Source organism: Arachis ipaensis, chromosome B4 (assembly GCF_059453495.1).
Source record: "Arachis ipaensis isolate K30076 ecotype BB chromosome B4, ASM5945349v1, whole genome shotgun sequence".
In the NCBI taxonomy this organism is placed as follows: domain Eukaryota; kingdom Viridiplantae; phylum Streptophyta; class Magnoliopsida; order Fabales; family Fabaceae; genus Arachis; species Arachis ipaensis.
The window spans coordinates 655,907-676,622 of NC_142439.1; the positions used below are offsets into that span (position 1 = coordinate 655,907).

Genomic DNA, 20,716 nt, shown 5'->3' on the forward strand with positions numbered 1-20,716 from the left:
GGGTATAACTTGTTCACAGTCCATTCTAATGTTGCAGCTCTGTTTTTTCGCTTTCTTGCGCAAGTGTGATTGTCAACTAGTGTTTTTATCTGCCAGGAACCATCACTGGGGTTGTGTCTACAATATACTACCCATGGACAGTCTTCACACTTACAAACCGCCCTCACTCTAACCTTGTCATTCTTACAAAACCTAATATTCCTACCCCATTGTATAGTGTAATCTCTAGTGGCAGCCATAAAATGTTGCTTGGATTTGAAAACCATACTTACCTCAAACTTCAGATCACCAAATTTGGCCTTGTCATTATAATGTGGATACACAGCTGGCCCTTCATCTTCAGAGTCTAACTCATGGGCAGAATCTTCTGACTTCCACTCATCTCCATCTGATGAATCTTCCCAACCAAATTCGTCATCTGAATCTGAAATTACATGAAAATACCATCAGATTTGTGTAGAAAAACTACATTAGTGGAATCAGATCTGTTAAATAAGTAAATTCAATAACAGACACACAATTAATCACTATATACCTCCATCAGAGCATTCATCAGATTCGATGTCCTCATAGCTCGAGTCATCAGTGTCAATAGCTTTCTCCCTTCTTCTGTCAGCAGCAGGCCTATGTTTCTCTCTGTGATCTACTTTCCTGGCCCAAGAAGACTCTACTCCATCAACTCCACTATCACTCTCACTGCTGTCTATGGAATCTCCTGCACCTTTTGCAGGCTTGTACAAACTGTCTTCAGCACTATCATATGAATCTGAATCATCAGATTGACTATCAACTGCAACTGGAGTTGCCTTAACCTGCCTTCCAGATCTTGTAGTGGTTGTGGCTTTCACCTTCTTGCTGATCTTCTCGGCTGCTGTAGCCTTGCTACTCCCTTTAGCAGCCTGGGGTTTAGTCCAAGGTTTGGGTTGCTGGACGGGCTTTTGCATGGGCTTGGGTTTGGGCTTTGGAGTGGGCTTAGGTGTGGGCGTACATGTGGGTTGGGGGTTAGGCTTAGGTGTGGGCTCAAGAGTGGGCTGAGGTGTGGGCTCAGGTGTGGCTTTAGGTGTGGGCTTATTTGTGGGCTGAGGAGTGGGCTTAGGTGTGGGCTGAGGAGTTACCTTAGGTGTGGGCTGAGGAGTAGCCTTAGGAGTGGGCTGAGTTTTGGCTCTTTTTGGCTGAGGTGATTTTTTTGTTGTCTTACAGTAATCTTGGAACATTGCATCACTGTGGTCCTTCTTCGGTTTCTCTGCTTCTTCAGGGATGGTTGGCAAACAAAGTGTTTCATCATCATCCTCACTCATGCAGTCAACTACGTGTGGCTTAGACACAACATGCTCAAAATAGATGTTGATAAGGTGATGATTCCTCCTGCAATCCTTAACCAATTTCAACAGATCCGTGTCATTTTCTAGCTTCCTCAACCCATTTTCCAGCAGCGTTCCAGGAACTTTCCACAGGCAGTTGTTCATCTCAGCATATCCCAGCTCCTTGTAGTATCCTTTCACAAAGAAAACGTCTAGAGTGTCTGCATCTACACCCATTAATACTTCAGTATTATCTGGTTCATAACACAGATAGCCTGACTCATCTGTTTGGAACTTCCCGCCATGGTGAAATACAAAGGTCATTGGGGGACCTTCCATCTGAAACCAAAACAGCAACAACTCATGCAAATTTATTTCATGGAGATGCAAAGCATATTCAACATCAACTCCCAAAATGTATCTAACACACACACATGCAAATACACATAGCACAAACAACGTTATCAACAATCTAAAAACAGGGTCATATCATGGCTAATCACCAAAGCCCTAAGCCTGAACACATTCTCCTAAACCCTAACATTGCAAACAGTAAAAATGGAAGTCCAACAATAACACAACCACATTGATCAGGAGATAAAACCAGAATCACTCTCACAAAATAAGAAAAGCTAGCTAACCTCTCACGCAAGGCGATGGAGTGCCCTTTTCGGTTGACCAACGTCGTCGCAAACTGCTCACCAACAACTCCAGCACACTGTCGTCGTCGGTCAAGCCTGGTCGTCGCCGTTCAATGCTTCGTCTTCCTGGAGGAAACAACTTGAGAGATGAAGGGACTGCAGGGGTTCTTTCTTTTCGGGAGAAGGATGCAACTTCAGAGAGAATACGAAACAGGGATGAAAACCAAGCGTTGTAAAGGAGCCCCTAAGAAAACGACGCCGTTTCACCCTTAGCCTACGTGTCACACTAACGGCCAGGTCAGCATATCTTCACGCCGTTACTGAAACATTTGACGGAAGGACTAACGTTACCAATTTTAAAACTTTCGGGGACAAATTTTATTATCTTTTTCTTACGGGGACTCGTTTGCAGAATGGGCTATCTTTCGGGGACCAATTTGGCTATTTACTCACTAAAGATAAGATAAGATAAAATAATAAAGACTAAAATTGTTGAGTTGAATTTGTGGACCATATAGACTAAGATGTAAGAGTAGTTTAATACATGTGAACAAAAAAGATTTTTTATTAAAATTCATTTTTGATACAATGACATTACATTATTTTTAATAAAAAAAACTTTATTTAACTATCCTTATGTTAATTATAATACAATATTACCTTTCAAAAAACATTAATGAATGTAGTATCTCTTGGTTAAAGAAATTGGCTCCTTAACGACATTTAAAAAGAAAACGAAAAACCTAATATATCTATCAGATCTTCATCGTAATTTAAGTCAAATAATGCTAGTCAAATAATGCTAGAAGACCATCAGTGAAGTATATTGTTAGATTATTATACTAAAAAAATTAAATTAAAAACATTGAATTAATAATTAAATGATAATAAAAAATAATAAATTTTGATAGTTATTAACATTTCTCGTTTAAGCCAGCTATGAGCTACCTGATAAGTTAAAACTGAAATGATTGAAAATTAATCAATATTTATCCGTCTACTATTTCTTTAACTGATTTATAGTTTAAAAAAATATCAATTCCCTGCTAAAACCGATCGATTTATGGGCGGGGCAAATACAGGTGGCGAAAGTTATACGCAACACGAAAGAGTAGATTGGTCATTGGTATATATGAAAGACGCAGCTAAAGGCGAAAAAAAGTCACACCGATTGCCTACAAAATCTGCTTCAATAATAATAATTACTTGATTAGTTCCAAGTCCTAAACTTTCTATCATAACAAGACAACCAACATCATCTCATCCAAGGCAAAACCGCAAAAGGTTCCACACTTGATTCATAACCATACTTCAGTACACGCCAGGAATGATTCTGTATGGGACCTTGTCGCAATATAGTTTCCAGTACTTGCCATACCTGCGCACAACATGAAATTCATCAACTTTACACCCAGATTTACAGATTTTTCCTAAATCTTTGGTAGTGAAAGTTTCCTCCAGCCATGCTTTTGTGTTAACATAAAATAAATAAATAAATAAAAATAAAAGTTTCTTTCTAGTTATGATGCAGTTATTTTTTATCCCAACACGTAAACATCAGATGTTCTCAAATCTATTTGCTTTTCTCAATTTATGTTTATATGAAGTAAATATGGTATACGTGTGTGGGTAAAAGAAAAATTTAGAGACAACACTAACAAATAGATCTTAATGCTTACTTGGATCTGCATCGATCATCATCCCTTTTTGCTCGGTCAAAGAGAAGGATGGTAAGAAATATCACATAGAAGTAGGGCAGAAACTGCATGGAAAAGAAAAAGAAGCCAAGTTCAACAATCTTCCAATTTTTAACATGTATACGAAAAAAGACACCCTTACATGATGGAATAGAGCCGGCACTGTCCAGAAGAAAGCAGATAGTATTTCCGGGACATAATGAAAATGACGAGCTAATCCCCACCTGCAGGTTCCACAAAAAAAGGTGTATTGTTTTAATTTAAGGATAGAAGACATGTACTCGAAGAAATTAATTCTGTGGCACATGCCAAATATCAGAAACAAGTCCTACCATAAGATTAAAACGAAAAATAACAACATTCGTATCTGGAAGAAAGCAAAAGTATTAATGTATCATCTTGTGGGATGATAATATATTTTATATCAACTGTCTGGGACCCCAATGGTAACAACAAAATGACGAACATAAACTACTCAATAATGGCGGGAAAGTAAAGTTTCAGCTCTCCAATACCTTGTTACTCCAGCAATCATTATCACAACTGTGTTTACATAATTTTAAGTTAAAACTTACCATCCAGACGTTAAAAGAAGGCTTCTTTTAGTTTCCCCGCTGGAAGTAGTATATGTGGCTTCTATCTGCAAAAACACAGTCATTATGACCAGATTATGAAAGTCTACTGGCAAGTAATTATACAAGTATTTAAAACATAAATACATTATATATCAAATAAAAATCCAACTGAAAATTACAAGATACATGAAAATTATCTATTACACCTTTGATGGAGCTCTTCCCCAGACCAAGCATTTTCCGTTTGTCCTACGAAATTCTTGCCTTTGCCTGTCACAATCATAGTTGATGTATATGCAAAGAATGCCGGCCACTAAAATAAACAGTGCTAGCTGGAAGATAAGGAGGGAAATTTTCAGAAACAAAGAGGAAAGCGAGAGGAAAATTAAATATAAGAATAAGGAAATCTAGTTGACAACACCACTTGAACAACTCAGAAAGATACAGGATGAGGATAATACCTGTGTGCCAAGAGTTACCGGATGGTTGACAAGATACATTCCGGGAGATGTATAGACAGATGGAACCCAAACTAAGCATCCCCAACAAATATAAAATCCAGCTGGCAGATTTAAGTGTTATAAGATTTAGTGAGACAATAAGTTTAAATACAATGGATACAAGAAATTTAGCAATAATAAGATTTCAAAAGACCATTATGGTAGAACAAAGTGAAACAAGGAGGATGTCTAACAAAAACAAGATTAGAGTGTATGTTAACCTCGATCATGAGCAATATCCATTGTGTTCCAGTATCCAGCTTCCCACCAGAAAAACTTGGTAACATAAACCAGCATTAACGTAGTATTTACAAGCATTGAGTCAGCTACTTTCCCATTTTCCTCATACTAGTTACACAAGAAATAAATACAAAAAAATTAGAAAATTATCCAACGAAGGAAATATCACAAGATGAAATTATCAATCAGTTGTTTCAGATTTATTGAGTACATGATCCCATCATATCCCACTCATGCTCCTGATAAGTCAGTAACAGTTGGGTCCATGGCAACCAAGTTTTACCAAATAAAGATAAAATTTATTCAAATCCATATCATAAATTAAATCCTATTACAAGACAAAGCAATCCAAAAGCTTCATCATAGCTTTTTATAAATCAGCTAACTTCCAACACCCCCAGGCTCAACTCGAGCTGCTGCTATGATGACGTATTAACAGCTAGAAATAAATACATAATCCAAAGGATCACTCCTGTGTATGTCAACTAAATTTTGGACAGTTAAACTTGCAGCTGATATTAGCAAGCACTCATTGGTTTAGTTGGCTTTATTCATATGATTGAAATATGAGACTCAACCTGCTTTATGCAATAGGTCAATGCAAGCACAGCCCATGACATCATTCCAAATCTGCAGTTTGTGAAAACTTTTATGTCAAAATGTTTTCCAATGCGCGGATAGAGCTCCATACCCTGCCACAATTGCATGACATTAGATTAGCATTATTTCAAAACTGTGAAATTAAAATCCATGTCTTGAGGTATTTTTCACATAGAAGCATTAAATCCAAAGTGGTTTCTTCTTATGTTGTGAAACCATGAAAGTGGAAAGTCAATTCTCATTGTACCATTAAAGATGCAACTTTTTTGAAACTAGAGGGGGGGGGGGGGGGGGAATAAAGGGACATTTGGTTTGCTTTTTCATTTTCTGTTTCCAGTCTTTCATAAAGGAAAAAGAAAAAACAAAGGAAACAACAAAATCTTGTTTTCACTTTTTACTTCACAAAATCCTAAAAACTGATAACACTAAAAATGAAAACAGAAAATGAAAACAAAGCAAACACACTCTAATAATTTCAAGTCTTTTATATTCACAACTAATGTCTTATTCAATAAGAATAATACAGCAAGTAATTTTTAACATTGATTCTTTGCACCTGACCCTCAGAAGGCAACATGAAACCAAGTGACAAAGAACAGAATAAGGAGTAAGGACACCTCTCATGCTACTCACTTTTGTTTTTTATTTATCTTTACATATAATTTTTTCCCCCACATTCACTTTCTCTTTCTGCAGCCCTTGCATTTCAACGCAAAAGGTAGATATCTAATAAGTTAATCTTTTTTAAACTCTTAATTCAAAATCAAAGCAGAGACTAATTTACCCAGTAAAAATCAATGATTATGTTCCCTGATGAGCCAGAATCAGTAGATGATGGTGCCAAATGACCCTGGCCAATATAACAATTCAGTCAGAAATTTCTATGTAGTGAACTTTTTATTAAACAAATAACATTTTTCAGCTATTCAGTCTCACTTTTATGTATAAGAAAATACAAAAGACAAAGCTCCCAAAGATGAGTGCTGAATATATCTCTCCCAAATGATCGTAAACAATTGTTGGGTTGAATATCCCAAACCTGAAAATTAAATGCAAAAAATTAAGTGTCAATTGTCCCTGGAAAAAGCATAAAAAGCAAAACATCTTGCTTCGCAGGAAAAGAGTTATAGACAATTTTCTTATAGAACACTTAGTAACTTCAACTCATTAGCTTATAGTATTTATGACCCTAAATAACACGAAAACGTACATCCGTTTGACATATCCCACAGAACTAAATTTCTATGTGATGTGAGCTCATATCTTGATAATTCCTGTCCTCTCAATTGAACAAATAAAACTAAAAGAAGTTTGCAACTTTCCAAAGCCTTGCACAGAATGGATGCAAACATAAAGAATCAAGTTAAATAAGCAGAAACGGTATATCATGGAGATGCAAAGAAAGGATAGTCATTCTGAGCGAAGAAGTAATTAAAGAAGGAAACGAATTCCAAGTTGTGGATCTTAAATGAGGCAGCAAGTGGATGAAGAAGAAAGGCTCACCACCAGAGAGCAAGATAAGTAAGCAATGTGACTAGATATGCGGCGACGCCATTGGCCTGTAGAATGAGCAAGGAAGGCGAAATCAGGTGACGTAATAATGAGAGGCATGTTATGTTATGATAATGTTGGTAACCTTGTAGAGAGGTCGGTTGCCAGCTGGAGAAATTGGGCCCTGAACGGACTTGCCGGGTAGAAGAAGCTGCAGGGCGGCCTCGAAGGCGGCATAGACGGCAATGATTTTGCATGCGGTGGCAGAGGGTTTAGGCCATATACTTATGAAGCCTTGGAGACCATGGTGTTTGAGATAAGAAAAAGCCTGTAAAATGGATCCATCGGCATGAGTCATTGTGTACCATCTGCATCGTCAGTAAGTAGATCGAATCTGAGATGAGATGCGGAAAGAGTGAAAGAGAAAGTGCGCAATGAATAATAACTCACAGGAGAATGACGAAGGGAGGACAGAGTGTGAGAAGGGAGATCATGGAGAAATAGGTGAGCAGAGGTGAGTGTACGGTCTCCATGGTCTTCGTCTTCGTCTTCGTCTTCGTCTTCGACTGCTCCGCCATCTTGGAGAAGTGGTGACTGCTGAGGCGTTTGGAAAGGAAAGTGAAGACCACGACTCAGTCCGGGATGACCTGCAACTGACCCAAGCCTTGTGCTGCCTGATGCTTTCCTTCCCAGCCCACCACCCAATAACTACACCTTCTTTCTACTCTTACTCCTTATTTAACACTCTTAATTACTATTTTATTTTAGAGTATTTATTCATTTTGGTCTCAACAAATTTTAGATCAGACATTCTAATCTCTAATTAAAATTAATTACTCAGATCTTAACAAATCGGGTCTTAAAAATTGAACTTACGGTCTAGATTCATGAAATCTATCAAAGACGACAAATAGTTAAAAGATATAGTCATTAGCTTTTGAGTATAAATTGATTAAAAATAAGTTGAGAAATTTTTTTCTTCTGAATATTAAAATTTCAGAGTGTGCATTGTATAATTTGAAATTGCAGTATTACATTGTTAATATTAGAGTTATACGAGATATGATGGAAATTGAGGGAGAATGGTGTTATTTTTAAATAGAGGAAGTCAAGGACTATTTTATCCCTGTTTTTAGAGACCATTTTATCGTCGGTTAGAATTGACAGAGTAAAAAATCTAAGTGACTGACGAAATTAATTATTAAAAATCAATCGAATAATTAATTTTAGTTAGAGATTAAAATGTCTAATTCAAACTTTTTTAAGACTAAAATAGGTGAATACTCTTTTATTTTATTTCAATTTACCTAGCATATCAACTAAAGTAAATATTCAAATTATTAATTCAAAAAGCTTTCATAAAAAATATAAAATTTAATTTCTAATACATTTTATTGACTAAACCCATTTTATTGACGAAAAATCAATCAATTATTTATATAAAATTTATATTAAAAATAAATTAAATAATATATATTTATATACAAATATTATTTTATGTGCAAATGTCAATTTTGATCACTCAAATAAATCAATAGTGCAACCAAATTTCTCATATTCTTCTGTTTACCTTTTAATGATTATTCAAATATTTAAATTTCATTTGCTAACAATTTAAAATAACTATACACCTTACTAATTTGAGTCTAAATTCTATATATTTCATATTATATATTGAATACAAGATAGTTACTTTCACGTGATAAAATATAAAACCAAAAAAAATGACATAAGCATTTATATTATTGCATATTTTATACTTTAAATTAAGGGTGCCCTTAAATTAACTAATATTTATTTAAATATAAAAAATGTTAATCACCTAGTGATTGAGAAAACAAATTTTGTTAACGGGAAATATAAAAAAAATTGGAGAGATTTAGAGAAGATCCTTTGAGAACCCCCAAGTACCCAAATCTGAACTATATATTTTATAATACGACTATGTTACGTATACACAAAAATTAATTATTAAAATTAATTATTAATTTAAAATATATATTAAAAAATTTTATTATATGACTATGTTATATATACACAAAAATTAATTATTAAAATTAATTATCAATTTAAAATATATATTAAAAAATTTTACTATCATATATTCTGAAAACATAAACTAAACATATCATAAAAAATATTTTAAAATTATTTATTAAAAAATAAAATTTTTTATATTTTTAATACATAATAATAATAAATAATATTAAAACATTTTTTTGTAATATACTTAACATATATCTTTAAAACATAGAAAATAAATTTTATATTAAAATATAAATATATATTAAAACTAAATTAATTCACATCAGTTAATCAAAATTTAAATATTAGTAATTAATTTTAATAGTTAATTTTAATTTACAAATAATATTTTTATTTATAATATTATATTAATATCTACAGATCACATCTTGGGCCACAGAAAAAGAGGGGTGAAACTACAGAGTACAGAACTACAGATCACGTGTGAGAGGGTTCAGTGGTCCACGAGACCACAGCACAATACACTTATACACACTTATCTGGGATGGACGTGAAAGTGAAATGACAAAAATAGACATGAAGGTGGAGCTCTTTCTAATATTCTGTTTGACTATTATTTGTGCTTTGCCTCCATTCCATGATCGCTAGTGACTAATGAGGAGCCGGTTTTCTTTTTTATGTTTCCAAAAGGAATCTTCCAGCACACTGCCGTTACATTAATATTGTGCATGAATAATTTTCGTCGAAGAAGAATCAGAGCTCGTTCCTTTTATGATCTTGATCATCAGTATCTAAAGCGGAGAAGGTACTCTTGACCTTTTCTGCAGCTGACTTGGCAGCATCTTCCACTGCGTCTTTGCTGCTTCCTAAGCTCTTTGCCACCGCTTCTTTCACCTTCTCACCTGCTCCCTCTCCCTCCTTATCTCCCACTCCTCCTCCGCTTCTAAAACTGTATTTTTTTTCATCAATCCATCATCATCATCACTTTCCATACATCACATCATTAGTCCACAATAAATATTCTTAATAATTACGCATACATGAGAGCAACAAAGAAACATGCAGGACGTTACAAAATAATATTATTTTAAGAGGAGTATTATTTTTAAAAAAAATGTTAGAAGACGAACAAATTTTATAATTTATAGTCATTAATTAATTATTATTAATATTTTTAATAATATAAAATTAAATTTAATGATGTAAAATTATATATTTTTTACTAATTAAATACTGAACAAATTTTAATAATAATATTTGCCCTAGACTTTCTCTTATTTCATTTCTCCTCTAGGCCTCTAGTGTAGCTTTTTTTTTTTTGGTTTCTCATGGTATCCCTAAGGACTAATCCGTCGCAGATCTGAGCTCCATTTAAGAGTCTGTCACTGGTCAATAAATTGCTGTATGTACAATGCAGAATTCAAACCCCGACACTTGCTTAAGCGGACGAGTGAACTGACCACTCGACCAACCCAAGTTGGTTAGGTGTCTAGTGTAGCTAGTTGATTGATAATCTAATGTGAAGAGAACCAGCTATACAATATCCCATCCTAACCTTTGTTAAAATAAAATATGTGGCTGATACTTTGAAATAAATGAAGAAAATGTTACTTACTCAATGTTGGGAGGAAATAAACGCGTATATGCATCGTTAGCAAGGGCCTTGAAGAAGCCCCAATACTGGGTAACGCTTGTAGTGAAGAATGCAGAATAGATATTGTAGGCGTCTCTAGGTCTCTGCCACTTCCACAAACATTGTTTTTGCTTCTTATTATGCTCTTCGTTATTGGCCAAACAAGTAGAGCACAAAAATACCAAGATGCACACTAACCGCACTTTAATTTTAATATCCATAGTGATCCAATTCGCTGCAAACAGAAATTAAAGGCCATTGCCATTTAAATTTAGTAAAACAGAAAGTAAGTGCTTCACGTACTTACTTCCTTTCCTTGACACGTTTGTGATTTGCACCAACACGACGCCGTTCGGTGCCTAAACGTGGCTTTTCCGCGTTGTTGACGCTTCTATGCACCAACACGTTTCACTCTTCTTTATATTAATAGTGTACACTTCATTATGCACCAACATGTTATATTTATCTGATTTTTTCTAAAATAATATATAGTTTATTATCTATGATGTGTTAATTTTAGTGGAATAATAATTTAATTAATTATCTAATTAAAAATTAACATGTCATATAAAATAAATTACATATTATTTTAAAAAGAATTGGATAAAATTCACCATATACATTTTCAGCGACTTGTCACGGCCTTGGACACACTCCAACGCTACCGTGCCGGCACTCGGACTTACTCAACCTCTTGAGCTAAGACCAAGTCAGCCTAACCCTCAATACTTAGCAAGAAAGCTAAGAACACAAGAGAAAGGAAGCTTTGGTGGAAAGAACACTTTATTACTCAAGTGTTGGTTACAAATGATTCACACCCAAACTCTAACTCTCATCCCTATTTATAGCCATCCACCTCCTCAATGGATGGTTAGGATTAAATCTAATCAACGGTCCAGATTAATCATCCAGAACCTTCTTTACAAATATCTATCCTACCACAACTCTCTAAATGTTTCTAGATTATTCCATATCACTCTTTATACTTCTATATACATCTACACTCTTCTAGAATACTCTATGACCTTCCAGAGTCTTCTAGAACCTTCTAGGGTATTCCGGGACCTTCTAGGACATTCTAGAACGTTCCGGAACCATCTAGAGTATTCTCAAACACTCCAGAAAACTATTCAAACACTGTTAAATCTAACCTTCTAAAATTTTCCGTGACATTCTCCCCCACCTAATGCGCAGACGTCCTCGTCGCGTTCTGTTCATGATAGCGCTCTAGGTGTTCTTGAAATTGCCACAGATCTTCGCGAGTTTCCCAGCTAGCTTCAGTTATCGGGAGCCCTTTCCACTTGATCAAGTATTGGATACTTGGTGGTACTCCTCTTCGTCGCACGATGCGATTAGCTAGGATCTCTTCGATTTCTTTGTCAAAAGATCTAATCACCACAGGCGGAGCACGACTCGAGTTGCCTCTACTCGGTTCGTCTTGGTCCTCATGATATGGTTTAAGCATACTCACATGGAAGACCGGGTGGATCTTCATAGAGGGAGGGAGTTGTACTTTATAAGCAACCTCCCCAACACGTCCAATGATCTCAAATGGTCCTTCGTATTTGCGGATTAAACCCTTATGAACCTTGCGAAAGGCTTTGAATTGTTGTGGAAGAAGTTTGATCATTACCTTGTCTCCCACTTGATAACTTGCATGCCTCCTCTTCTTATCTGCCCATTTCTTCATCCTCTTGGCAGCTTTGTCGAGGTAAGAACGAGTGACATCTACTTGTTCTTCCCATGACTTAATCATATGATAAGCTCCAGGGCTCTTCTCTGAGTAAGAGGAAGAAAGAGAGTGAGGCGTAAGCGGCTGTTGTCCAGTCACAATCTCGAACGGACTCTTCCCTGTAGACTCACTCCTTTGCAAATTGTATGAGAACTGAACAATGTCGAGGAGTTTTGTCCAATCCTTCTGATTAGCGCTCACAAAATGCCTTAAGTAACACTCGAGTAAGGCATTCACTCTCTCAGTCTGCCCATCGGTTTGAGGATGGAAGCTTGTTGAGAAATGAAGCTCCGACCCAAGGAGTTTGAACAACTCTGTCCATAGTCGTCCTGTGAAGCGTGGATCTCGATCACTAATGATGCTCTTAGGCAATCCCCAGTACTTCACCACATTCTTGAAGAATAGTCGTGCTGCTTCCTCTGCAGTGCAGTCAGTAGGGGTAGGTATAAAGGTAGCATACTTCGAAAATCGATCCACTACCACGAGAATAGATCCAAACCCCTCGGACTTTGGTAAGGCAGAGATGAAATCTAGAGAGACACTTTCCCACGGTCGCTCCGAAGGAGGCAGAGGTTCCAACAACCCACTTGGTGTCTTATTTTCAATCTTATCTTGTTGGCACACAAGACAAGTCTTCACATAGCTCTCCACTTCATCTCTCATTTGGGGCCAATAATAAGAAGATTCAATGAGTGCCAAGGTCCTTCGCTGACCTTGGTGACCAGCCCACTTGGTGTCGTGGCATTCTCTCACTAATTTTCTTCTTAGATTTTCCCATTTAGGGACGTATAGTCTTCTCCCTTTTGTGTAGAGAATGTCGTTTTCTAACCAAAATCTTTTGGTCTTACCTTCTCTAGCCAACTCCACCAACTTCTTGGCTAGTGGGTCGTGATGCAACCCTTCCTTGATGGTATGCACAATATCTCCTTCAACCATAGAAATGGCCGACATCCTGTATGGTTTTGAGATAGGCGGTTTCGCTCCTAACTCCAATTCAATGTTGTCATCCCTCTTTCTTCTAGGTGGTAACTGCTTTGACAACTCGAGAGGTATCACATCCTTATTTTCTTCAAGGACTTCTTTGATTTTAGGGGGAACATCTTCTCCTTTGGCTGTTGACTCCTCTTGTAGTAAAGCCAAAGACATCATCTCCTCCTTCTTGAAACCTTTCTTGAGTTGCATGGTCGAGAGCATCGGAATTCCTCCAGCCTTTGAGATTGTAGGGACCATGCATGGAGACCCTTTCTCCATGACGCATACTATATTGTAGTATGGCATAGGTATTATATTTGCCTTCCTTTGCAAATCGAGCCCGATGACTATTTTAAAATCGTCCATGGGTGCTACTGAGAAATCCACAAGGCCCTTCCAAGAACCAAGAGTCATCTCAACCCCTTTTGCTACTCCCTTAAGGGGTTCACCCTTGGTATTCACGGGTTTGAACCAGCCATTCTTTTTGGTGATCTTCAACCCAAGCCTCCTTGCTTCATCAGGCGTGATGAAGTTGTGTGTAGCACCAGTGTCGATCATAGCCATGACAGGTTTTTCATTGATAAAGGCTTTGACATACATCAAGCCTTTCTTTTCTGCAGTACTTGCCTCTTTGGTCTTCACAGCATTTATGTGTTGGATAGATCCAACACACTCAGTTACTTGAGTTTGAGCTTCTCGTTCCTCAGCGATAGATGCCAAAGTCCCTAGCTTGGGACAATCCTTCATTTGGTGCGGTCCCTTGCACACGAAGCATCCTCCTTTGGGCACGAAAGCCTTCTTCTTTTCTTCGTACTCTTTCTTTGAAGAGTATTTTCCTTCCTTCTTGGTTGAGAAGCTCTTCCCCTTGTCTCCCCCACCTTTAGCAGAACTAGGCTTGGAGGAAGACTTGGGTTTAGAGTCTCCCCTATGATACTCAGTGAGTGATTCGGCCACCACGATGGCCTCATCGACATCCTTAACATTCCTTCTTTGTAGTTCTTGCTTTGCCCAAGGTTGGAGTCCATCAATGAAGAAGAACAATGCATCCTCTGATGCTAAGTTGGGGATTTGAAGCGTAAGAGTAGTAAAGTCCTTTACGTAGTCGCTAACCGTACTCTTGTGCTTCAACTCCCTTAACTTCTTCCTTGCTTCATAAACCACATTCTCAGGGAAGAATTGTCTTTTCAATTCCCTTTTGAAATCTTCCCATGTGGCTATGTTGCAAGTACCCTTTTCCATATCTACGCACTTTCTTCTCCACCACAAAGTAGCATTATCAGAAAGGTAGAGAGCTGCAGTGCGTACCTTTATTGCTTCTTCGACCACCCCTTGGCCTTCGAAGTACCTCTCCATTTGCCATAGGAAGTTCTCCACCTCGCGAGCGTCCCTTACGCCCTTGAACTCCTTTGGCTTGGGGAGATCAATCTTTGTCGTCTCCCTTATAATGGTTGGTCGAGATTTCGCCTCCTCGAACTAAACTCGAACTTCCTCAAATAGCTTTAAGGAATTCTCAAGCTTCTCTTCAATTTGGAGCATGCTTTCTTTGAAAGCATCTAGTTCTCCTAATACGTGAGCCTCGAGGGTCTCCTTGTCATGTTCTATCCTTTGGAAGCGCTCATCCATAGAGGATAGAACATTTTCCAACATAGAAACTCTTTCTTCTAAGAAGTTAGAGTCCTTACCTCTAGGCTCACTTGAAGAACGGACCTTCTTGCCTCCCCATTGAGAAAGAATAGTATCCCTTCCCCTTTGAGACTCAACATGCTCCATGGTGATACTAGAAGCCATTCCCACAAGCGACTTGTGCTCCCTCTCGAACCTTGCTCGGATACCAAATTGTCACGGCCTTGGACACACTCCAACGCTACCGTGCCGGCACTCGGACTTACTCAACCTCTTGAGCTAAGACCAAGTCAGCCTAACCCTCAATACTTAGCAAGAAAGCTAAGAACACAAGAGAAAGGAAGCTTTGGTGGAAAGAACACTTTATTACTCAAGTGTTGGTTACAAATGATTCACACCCAAACTCTAACTCTCATCCCTATTTATAGCCATCCACCTCCTCAATGGATGGTTAGGATTAAATCTAATCAACGGTCCAGATTAATCATCCAGAACCTTCTTTACAAATATCTATCCTACCACAACTCTCTAAATGTTTCTAGATTATTCCATATCACTCTTTATACTTCTATATACATCTACACTCTTCTAGAATACTCTATGACCTTCCAGAGTCTTCTAGAACCTTCTAGGGTATTCCGGGACCTTCTAGGACATTCTAGAACGTTCCGGAACCATCTAGAGTATTCTCAAACACTCCAGAAAACTATTCAAACACTGTTAAATCTAACCTTCTAAAATTTTCCGTGACAGACTTCATTCTAACAAATTCATTTGAAAAGAAAAATACAAAGGATAGATAGCAAAACCATAGATTTTTTTTCAATGAGACAATGACTTCTCTGACATCTGTCCTGATAAACTCGTTTGGAAAAAGAACAAAAACAAAATTGCAAAATACAAAGGATAGCTAGCATTGGGTGGCGGAAAATAAAGCCGGTTGGTTATACTCATTCTTTCATCATTCAGTTCATCACCTACCTACTTGACAAATAGAGCCTTCAATGTTTAAGACAGCAAAGTCCATCTGAATACAACCTCTCACTATATAAAGCAACATCCATTAAAAGGGTATAGAATCCCTTAAGGAAAAATAAACGAATAAGAATTTTCCATTAGCTATACAGCAAACTAAAGAAAAGTTTTGCGGGTGGATCAAAAGGGGTAAAAGATCATCACACTTAACCAACAACACTGCTTACAAAAATACAAACAACATCAATCACCACCACCACCTTCAATTTCCTGACATGGGAAGAAATGTTTTCTTTAGAGAAGAATACCTATAAGGTTACTGGAGAGGATAAGATAGACATAACTACACTGGAATAACATCAATCTTGGAGGTATCTTCACATCTCAAAACAATACCCTCAAGGCTTGCCGGAAATATACATTTCGCCCATTGGCACCCGGTCGTCAAAGGCTCAGGCGGTGGCACAATCATAAGCACATTGTCGTTTCTTTGAACTACGCCCATTACACTAACTGTGCTACCTTCTTTGATGTACCTGTAAAAAAGATCAATGACAGTTTCATCAGAAAATGAAAATCCATCCCCATCTCGGGATATCCCAGCTTCAACATCTTAATGCGTTTTGCTGCCATACAATGATTATTATCATGAGCATATAATGCTTAACATGAATGGTATTTTCAAAATCAGATGATTATTGGCCAACTCACGGCATTACTAGCAACAATTAATGGTATCACTAGAAAAAAGAATGCCTAGCTTCCATTCTCAACAACAAATGCAGCAGGATTAAGTGTTTCATTTTACACCAATTTTACCCGGAAAATATCAACTCTTCAATAAGATAAAGTACATTACCCTTCTTTTAACTGCATTATACGATCATCACTAGAAAGCTTTCTCTCCCCTAACCATCGAAGAAACTCAGGGGACATGTCTTTATTGGCTGGATTGACATCAATTACAATAGAATCATCGACATAAGGCGTCACCCTAGCACCATAGCCTGTTTTAACCAAAGCTCTCAATCCAGATTGGAAATCAGATATGTAAAAGTCCACCACATGCCTCTGCATTGAATAAAAGGCAAGGTAATAATATTAATGGCTTTATCACAATCATTGAATATTAGATGGGAAAAAAGTTGAAAAGAAATAACCATTTAATATGTATAATGAACCAAAGATCTTCACTGAAGATTATAAGGAAACAGAAGACATTATAAAACTGTTCACAGGCAAAGTATTTTCTGTCAGAAAGCATAGTATCTAATTCACTTCCATGGCCAATGCACATCAATAAGTGCTCAATAGTTATCAAACTTAGAATTTAGCAATCTGAAGAAAATGTTACACACACCAAAATAAAGACAATTACCTCTGCCGATCTGAGTCCCCATGTAAAACGGCGATGTTTTGGATTAGCCGCTTTTGAATCCCATCCTCGATATTCATATAAACTTGTAGATGTATATACACATCTGGGAACTTTTTGGAAAGAAGACTCCAGTGGCACATTACCGCAAGTAACCACCTTCAAAAGGCTCAATATATCATTGGTCTATTCCGTCAGTAATGCACATTTAACAACATAAACAAGAACCGGAAAGATAGATTTCTCGATATTCTTTACATGTATATCACTTATCAGGCAACCCCAATGGGAAATGAAGAAATGGATATTAGAACATGCGCTTAATGTGTGTGTGTATGCGTGCCTGTTTTCTCGAGTCTATATATATGCTGCATTAATTGTATTATATATGCATATTTAAATACTGTAATACATACCCCGGAGACCTTCACAAATTGCCCATTCTTGGCAGTTCTAAGCTCTGCATCTGGATAGCGAGAAATGAAACCAACAATGGCTTTCCTCCCGCAACAACTGTTCCAAGTAAACAATGCAGCGACAGCAGCAAAAAGAACAACTACAACAATGAGGAGAATGGCATTGTGAACAGCTCCAAGAATGAAACCTCCGGCTATGAATCCCATGACAAAAATCAGAATCACAGACCACAATATCGGCTTGGGGAAGTTCCTCCTGAAAGAATACTCATCATCAAGGCTGAGAGTGGTCACAGCTGGATTGTGAGCTATAGAGGAAGTATGTGACTTCATAGATCCTGTAGACTCTAATGGACCAGACACCTTCCTTGGAGCCCCAGATGAATTCAGTGGACCAGATGTAATTAGACCAGTTGTAGGAAGAACAGGTGGAATTGGACCAGAGTTTTGGCGTGTAACTCCACCAGATTGAGGGCCAGATGACTTCTTAACCGGTTCCCCATGTTTGTTCAGTGGACCAGAATTGGTCTTCTTCATTGATGCTGAAGCAGACATGCCTCCAGCAGATAAGTTGCCTGATGTAACATAAGCAGAACGAGCTGCTGCATTTTGCATGATAGGTCCAGAATGTGAAGCGGCACCTCCAAATGATCCAGTTCTTGAAGGAGCACTATTTAGCGGACCGGATTTTCGAGATTTAGAACCATCCATGGGGATATCAAACATTTTCCCCAATTCTCCGGACTTCTTGATGTCACCACCAGTATAAGGCATGGCAACTGAGCTCATCGTTGGAGTCCTTTCTTTCGGCTGCTCAGGCCGGCCCGATACATATAAGCCATTGCTGAGCTGATGAGATGGGAATCTGGAACCCATCGATCTCTCTTAAAAGCAGCCCAAAAGAGGCAACTATCTAAAGAACCGAACCGTTATGCTGATAGGATGTTTAAAGTAATACTGCAAAACAGTCAAGACAATCAAAAGTGATCCTTAGCAATAATTCCAGACTTCAAAGTATCCTATTATTCTTCAGGTGTTCCCAAAACCTATGAAATAAGCCATATTTTTCCTAAAATGATAATTGTCATATTCAGTTTCAGAAACCAGAATTAAAACTCGGAATAAAAGGCAGTAGAATCACAATGCTGGGTATACTAGTACAAGTTGGCCGTATTAGTTCCATTTTCGAAAGTTATTTAATTTCGATGTAATAATAGAGTTTGCTAAAACGATTACTAAGAAGAATTACTGAAGACAAAATGAGTCAAGGAAACAGGAAAAACAAGATTGAAGTCGTTTGCTTGAATCCCAGGAGTTAAACCTACACAATAGAACACGCGATAACTCTATATATATGAGCAATCAAATAAAATCCACTCATCGAAGCTCACTTCTAGGTTCTGTCTAATCCGTCCAAATAAATAAGGAAAAACGAATGTAGAAACTTGTTCATCAGCTCAAATTAAAATATTTCAATTCAAAGCAATCTATATGCAAAGGAAGAAAAAATAACTAAAAAATGATGGCTTAAATAAAATAAAGAAAATATTTGAAGAGAATTAAAGGGTAATGTTAGTGGATCTGAAGAAAAGGGGAATGTGGATCTCTGGATCTGGGAAGGAATGGCGAAATGGATAAGCCTCATTCGAATAAGATCTATACGATTTGTAGCAGCTGGCTTACCTAAAGAGTAAGATTGCACAAGAACAAGAATCAGCGAAGATGAGATCCCATCTTCTTCACTGGAGTCGCCATATCTCTCTCTCTCTCTATCTCTCTGTGTTTCTCTCTCTAAGCAGCAGGCATTGGCAATGGCAAACCAACAACTTAACTCAGCTCACTAATTAAATTAAATCAAATATCAAAAACACAAAGGGAGGTTAAAACTTAAAAGTGTTGAGTGAATACAGTCTCTCTCTCTCTCTCTTGAAACAGCCGCAACAACTGGTAGGTTGTCTCGTCCCGCAAAAACCACCAAACCAAGCAACATAATATAATTTCCTTTTATTATTTATTTATTTACTTTCCATGTTTCATTATTATTAAATAAATATTTACTCAACCAAACACATACACACAACACAAGACACAACCAACCAACTTCTTTTTCTTTTCATACATTAATAAATAATAGGAAAAGTCTAGGGCCAGCAATTTTATTGAATTTTAGTCGCATGTAACCAACAGAAAAAAGTGAATCATTAGATGAAATTTCACACTAATCTCACACCATTAAATCATTATTGATGACTATTGGATAGCTACCAATCACAAAAGTTGTTGGTGCTCTAGTATTGCTCTAAATAATAACCATCTCAATTCTCAACCAATAATTTCATCCTTCAAAACTAGTATTTTTATTTTTTGGTTTCACTAGCTTCAAACAGCTAAAATGATACTCATAGAGTCATAGTTTCTTTGCATTGTTTTAATTTGCTTACGATTTTGAACAGAAGCAAAAACAGAAGCTTCTACGTCTATCACAACCATTAGTTTAACACTAACTATTTTTATATTATAGCACGCACAATCTTCTGTATCAATCTATACAAATTAACATAATTCTCTGAAATATAGGAGTTTAACGCACCAGATTATACTAAAATTTAGTCACAAATGCGCTAAACTTTCGTAGAACTCGTCACGTTTTTTTTATTAAAATTGTCTGATTACAAAATATTGTAAGAATAGTTAACAAATTAGAAATAGCTTTTTTTTTTTTAATTGAAAAGGGAGATTTTATAATTAGAAGTATCCTAATTCAAATTTTTTCAAAAGTTAGAAGGAAAAGAAAGGATTTTTATGTTTTACTTTGTTAAAATAGAGAAAGAGATAATTAATAAGGAATAGTGTAGTTGTAGCTAACGATTTTAAAATAGCAAGTAAATCCGCTCATAGTTCCATTCTCATATAACCGAAAGGGCAACTTTAAATGGAAAAATGAAGAGATGATGTTAAC

General features: G+C 36.9%; 3 protein-coding genes across 3 annotated transcripts; all 3 read right to left on the reverse strand.

Moving 5' to 3' along the window:
- Positions 1 to 3,040: 3,040 nt before the first annotated feature.
- On the reverse strand, positions 3,041 to 7,793 carry DWF5 (Ergosterol biosynthesis ERG4/ERG24 family). The gene is made up of 13 exons (XM_016341613.3): positions 7,496 to 7,793; positions 7,191 to 7,413; positions 7,058 to 7,113; positions 6,491 to 6,593; positions 6,339 to 6,404; positions 5,533 to 5,646; positions 4,936 to 5,062; positions 4,676 to 4,776; positions 4,421 to 4,546; positions 4,215 to 4,279; positions 3,782 to 3,863; positions 3,622 to 3,704; positions 3,041 to 3,320 (listed from the first exon to the last, which is right to left on the reverse strand). Exons 1-13 carry the CDS (start codon positions 7,621 to 7,623, stop codon positions 3,254 to 3,256), a joined length of 1,341 nt encoding a protein of 446 aa, XP_016197099.1. The 5' UTR covers positions 7,624 to 7,793; the 3' UTR covers positions 3,041 to 3,253.
- A 1,612-nt stretch (positions 7,794 to 9,405) lies between these two features.
- LOC107638379 (uncharacterized) lies at positions 9,406 to 10,933 on the reverse strand. The gene is made up of 2 exons (XM_016341614.3): positions 10,647 to 10,933; positions 9,406 to 9,980 (listed from the first exon to the last, which is right to left on the reverse strand). The coding sequence occupies exons 1-2, from the start codon at positions 10,883 to 10,885 to the stop codon at positions 9,785 to 9,787; spliced, it is 435 nt and encodes a 144-aa protein (XP_016197100.1). The 5' UTR covers positions 10,886 to 10,933; the 3' UTR covers positions 9,406 to 9,784.
- A 5,065-nt stretch (positions 10,934 to 15,998) lies between these two features.
- LOC107638377 (protein SHOU4) lies at positions 15,999 to 19,774 on the reverse strand. Its single transcript, XM_016341612.3, has 5 exons — positions 19,441 to 19,774; positions 17,758 to 18,714; positions 17,345 to 17,500; positions 16,826 to 17,037; positions 15,999 to 16,502 (listed from the first exon to the last, which is right to left on the reverse strand). Exons 2-5 carry the CDS (start codon positions 18,631 to 18,633, stop codon positions 16,310 to 16,312), a joined length of 1,437 nt encoding a protein of 478 aa, XP_016197098.1. The 5' UTR covers positions 18,634 to 18,714; positions 19,441 to 19,774; the 3' UTR covers positions 15,999 to 16,309.
- Between the last annotated feature and the right edge of the window lie 942 nt (positions 19,775 to 20,716).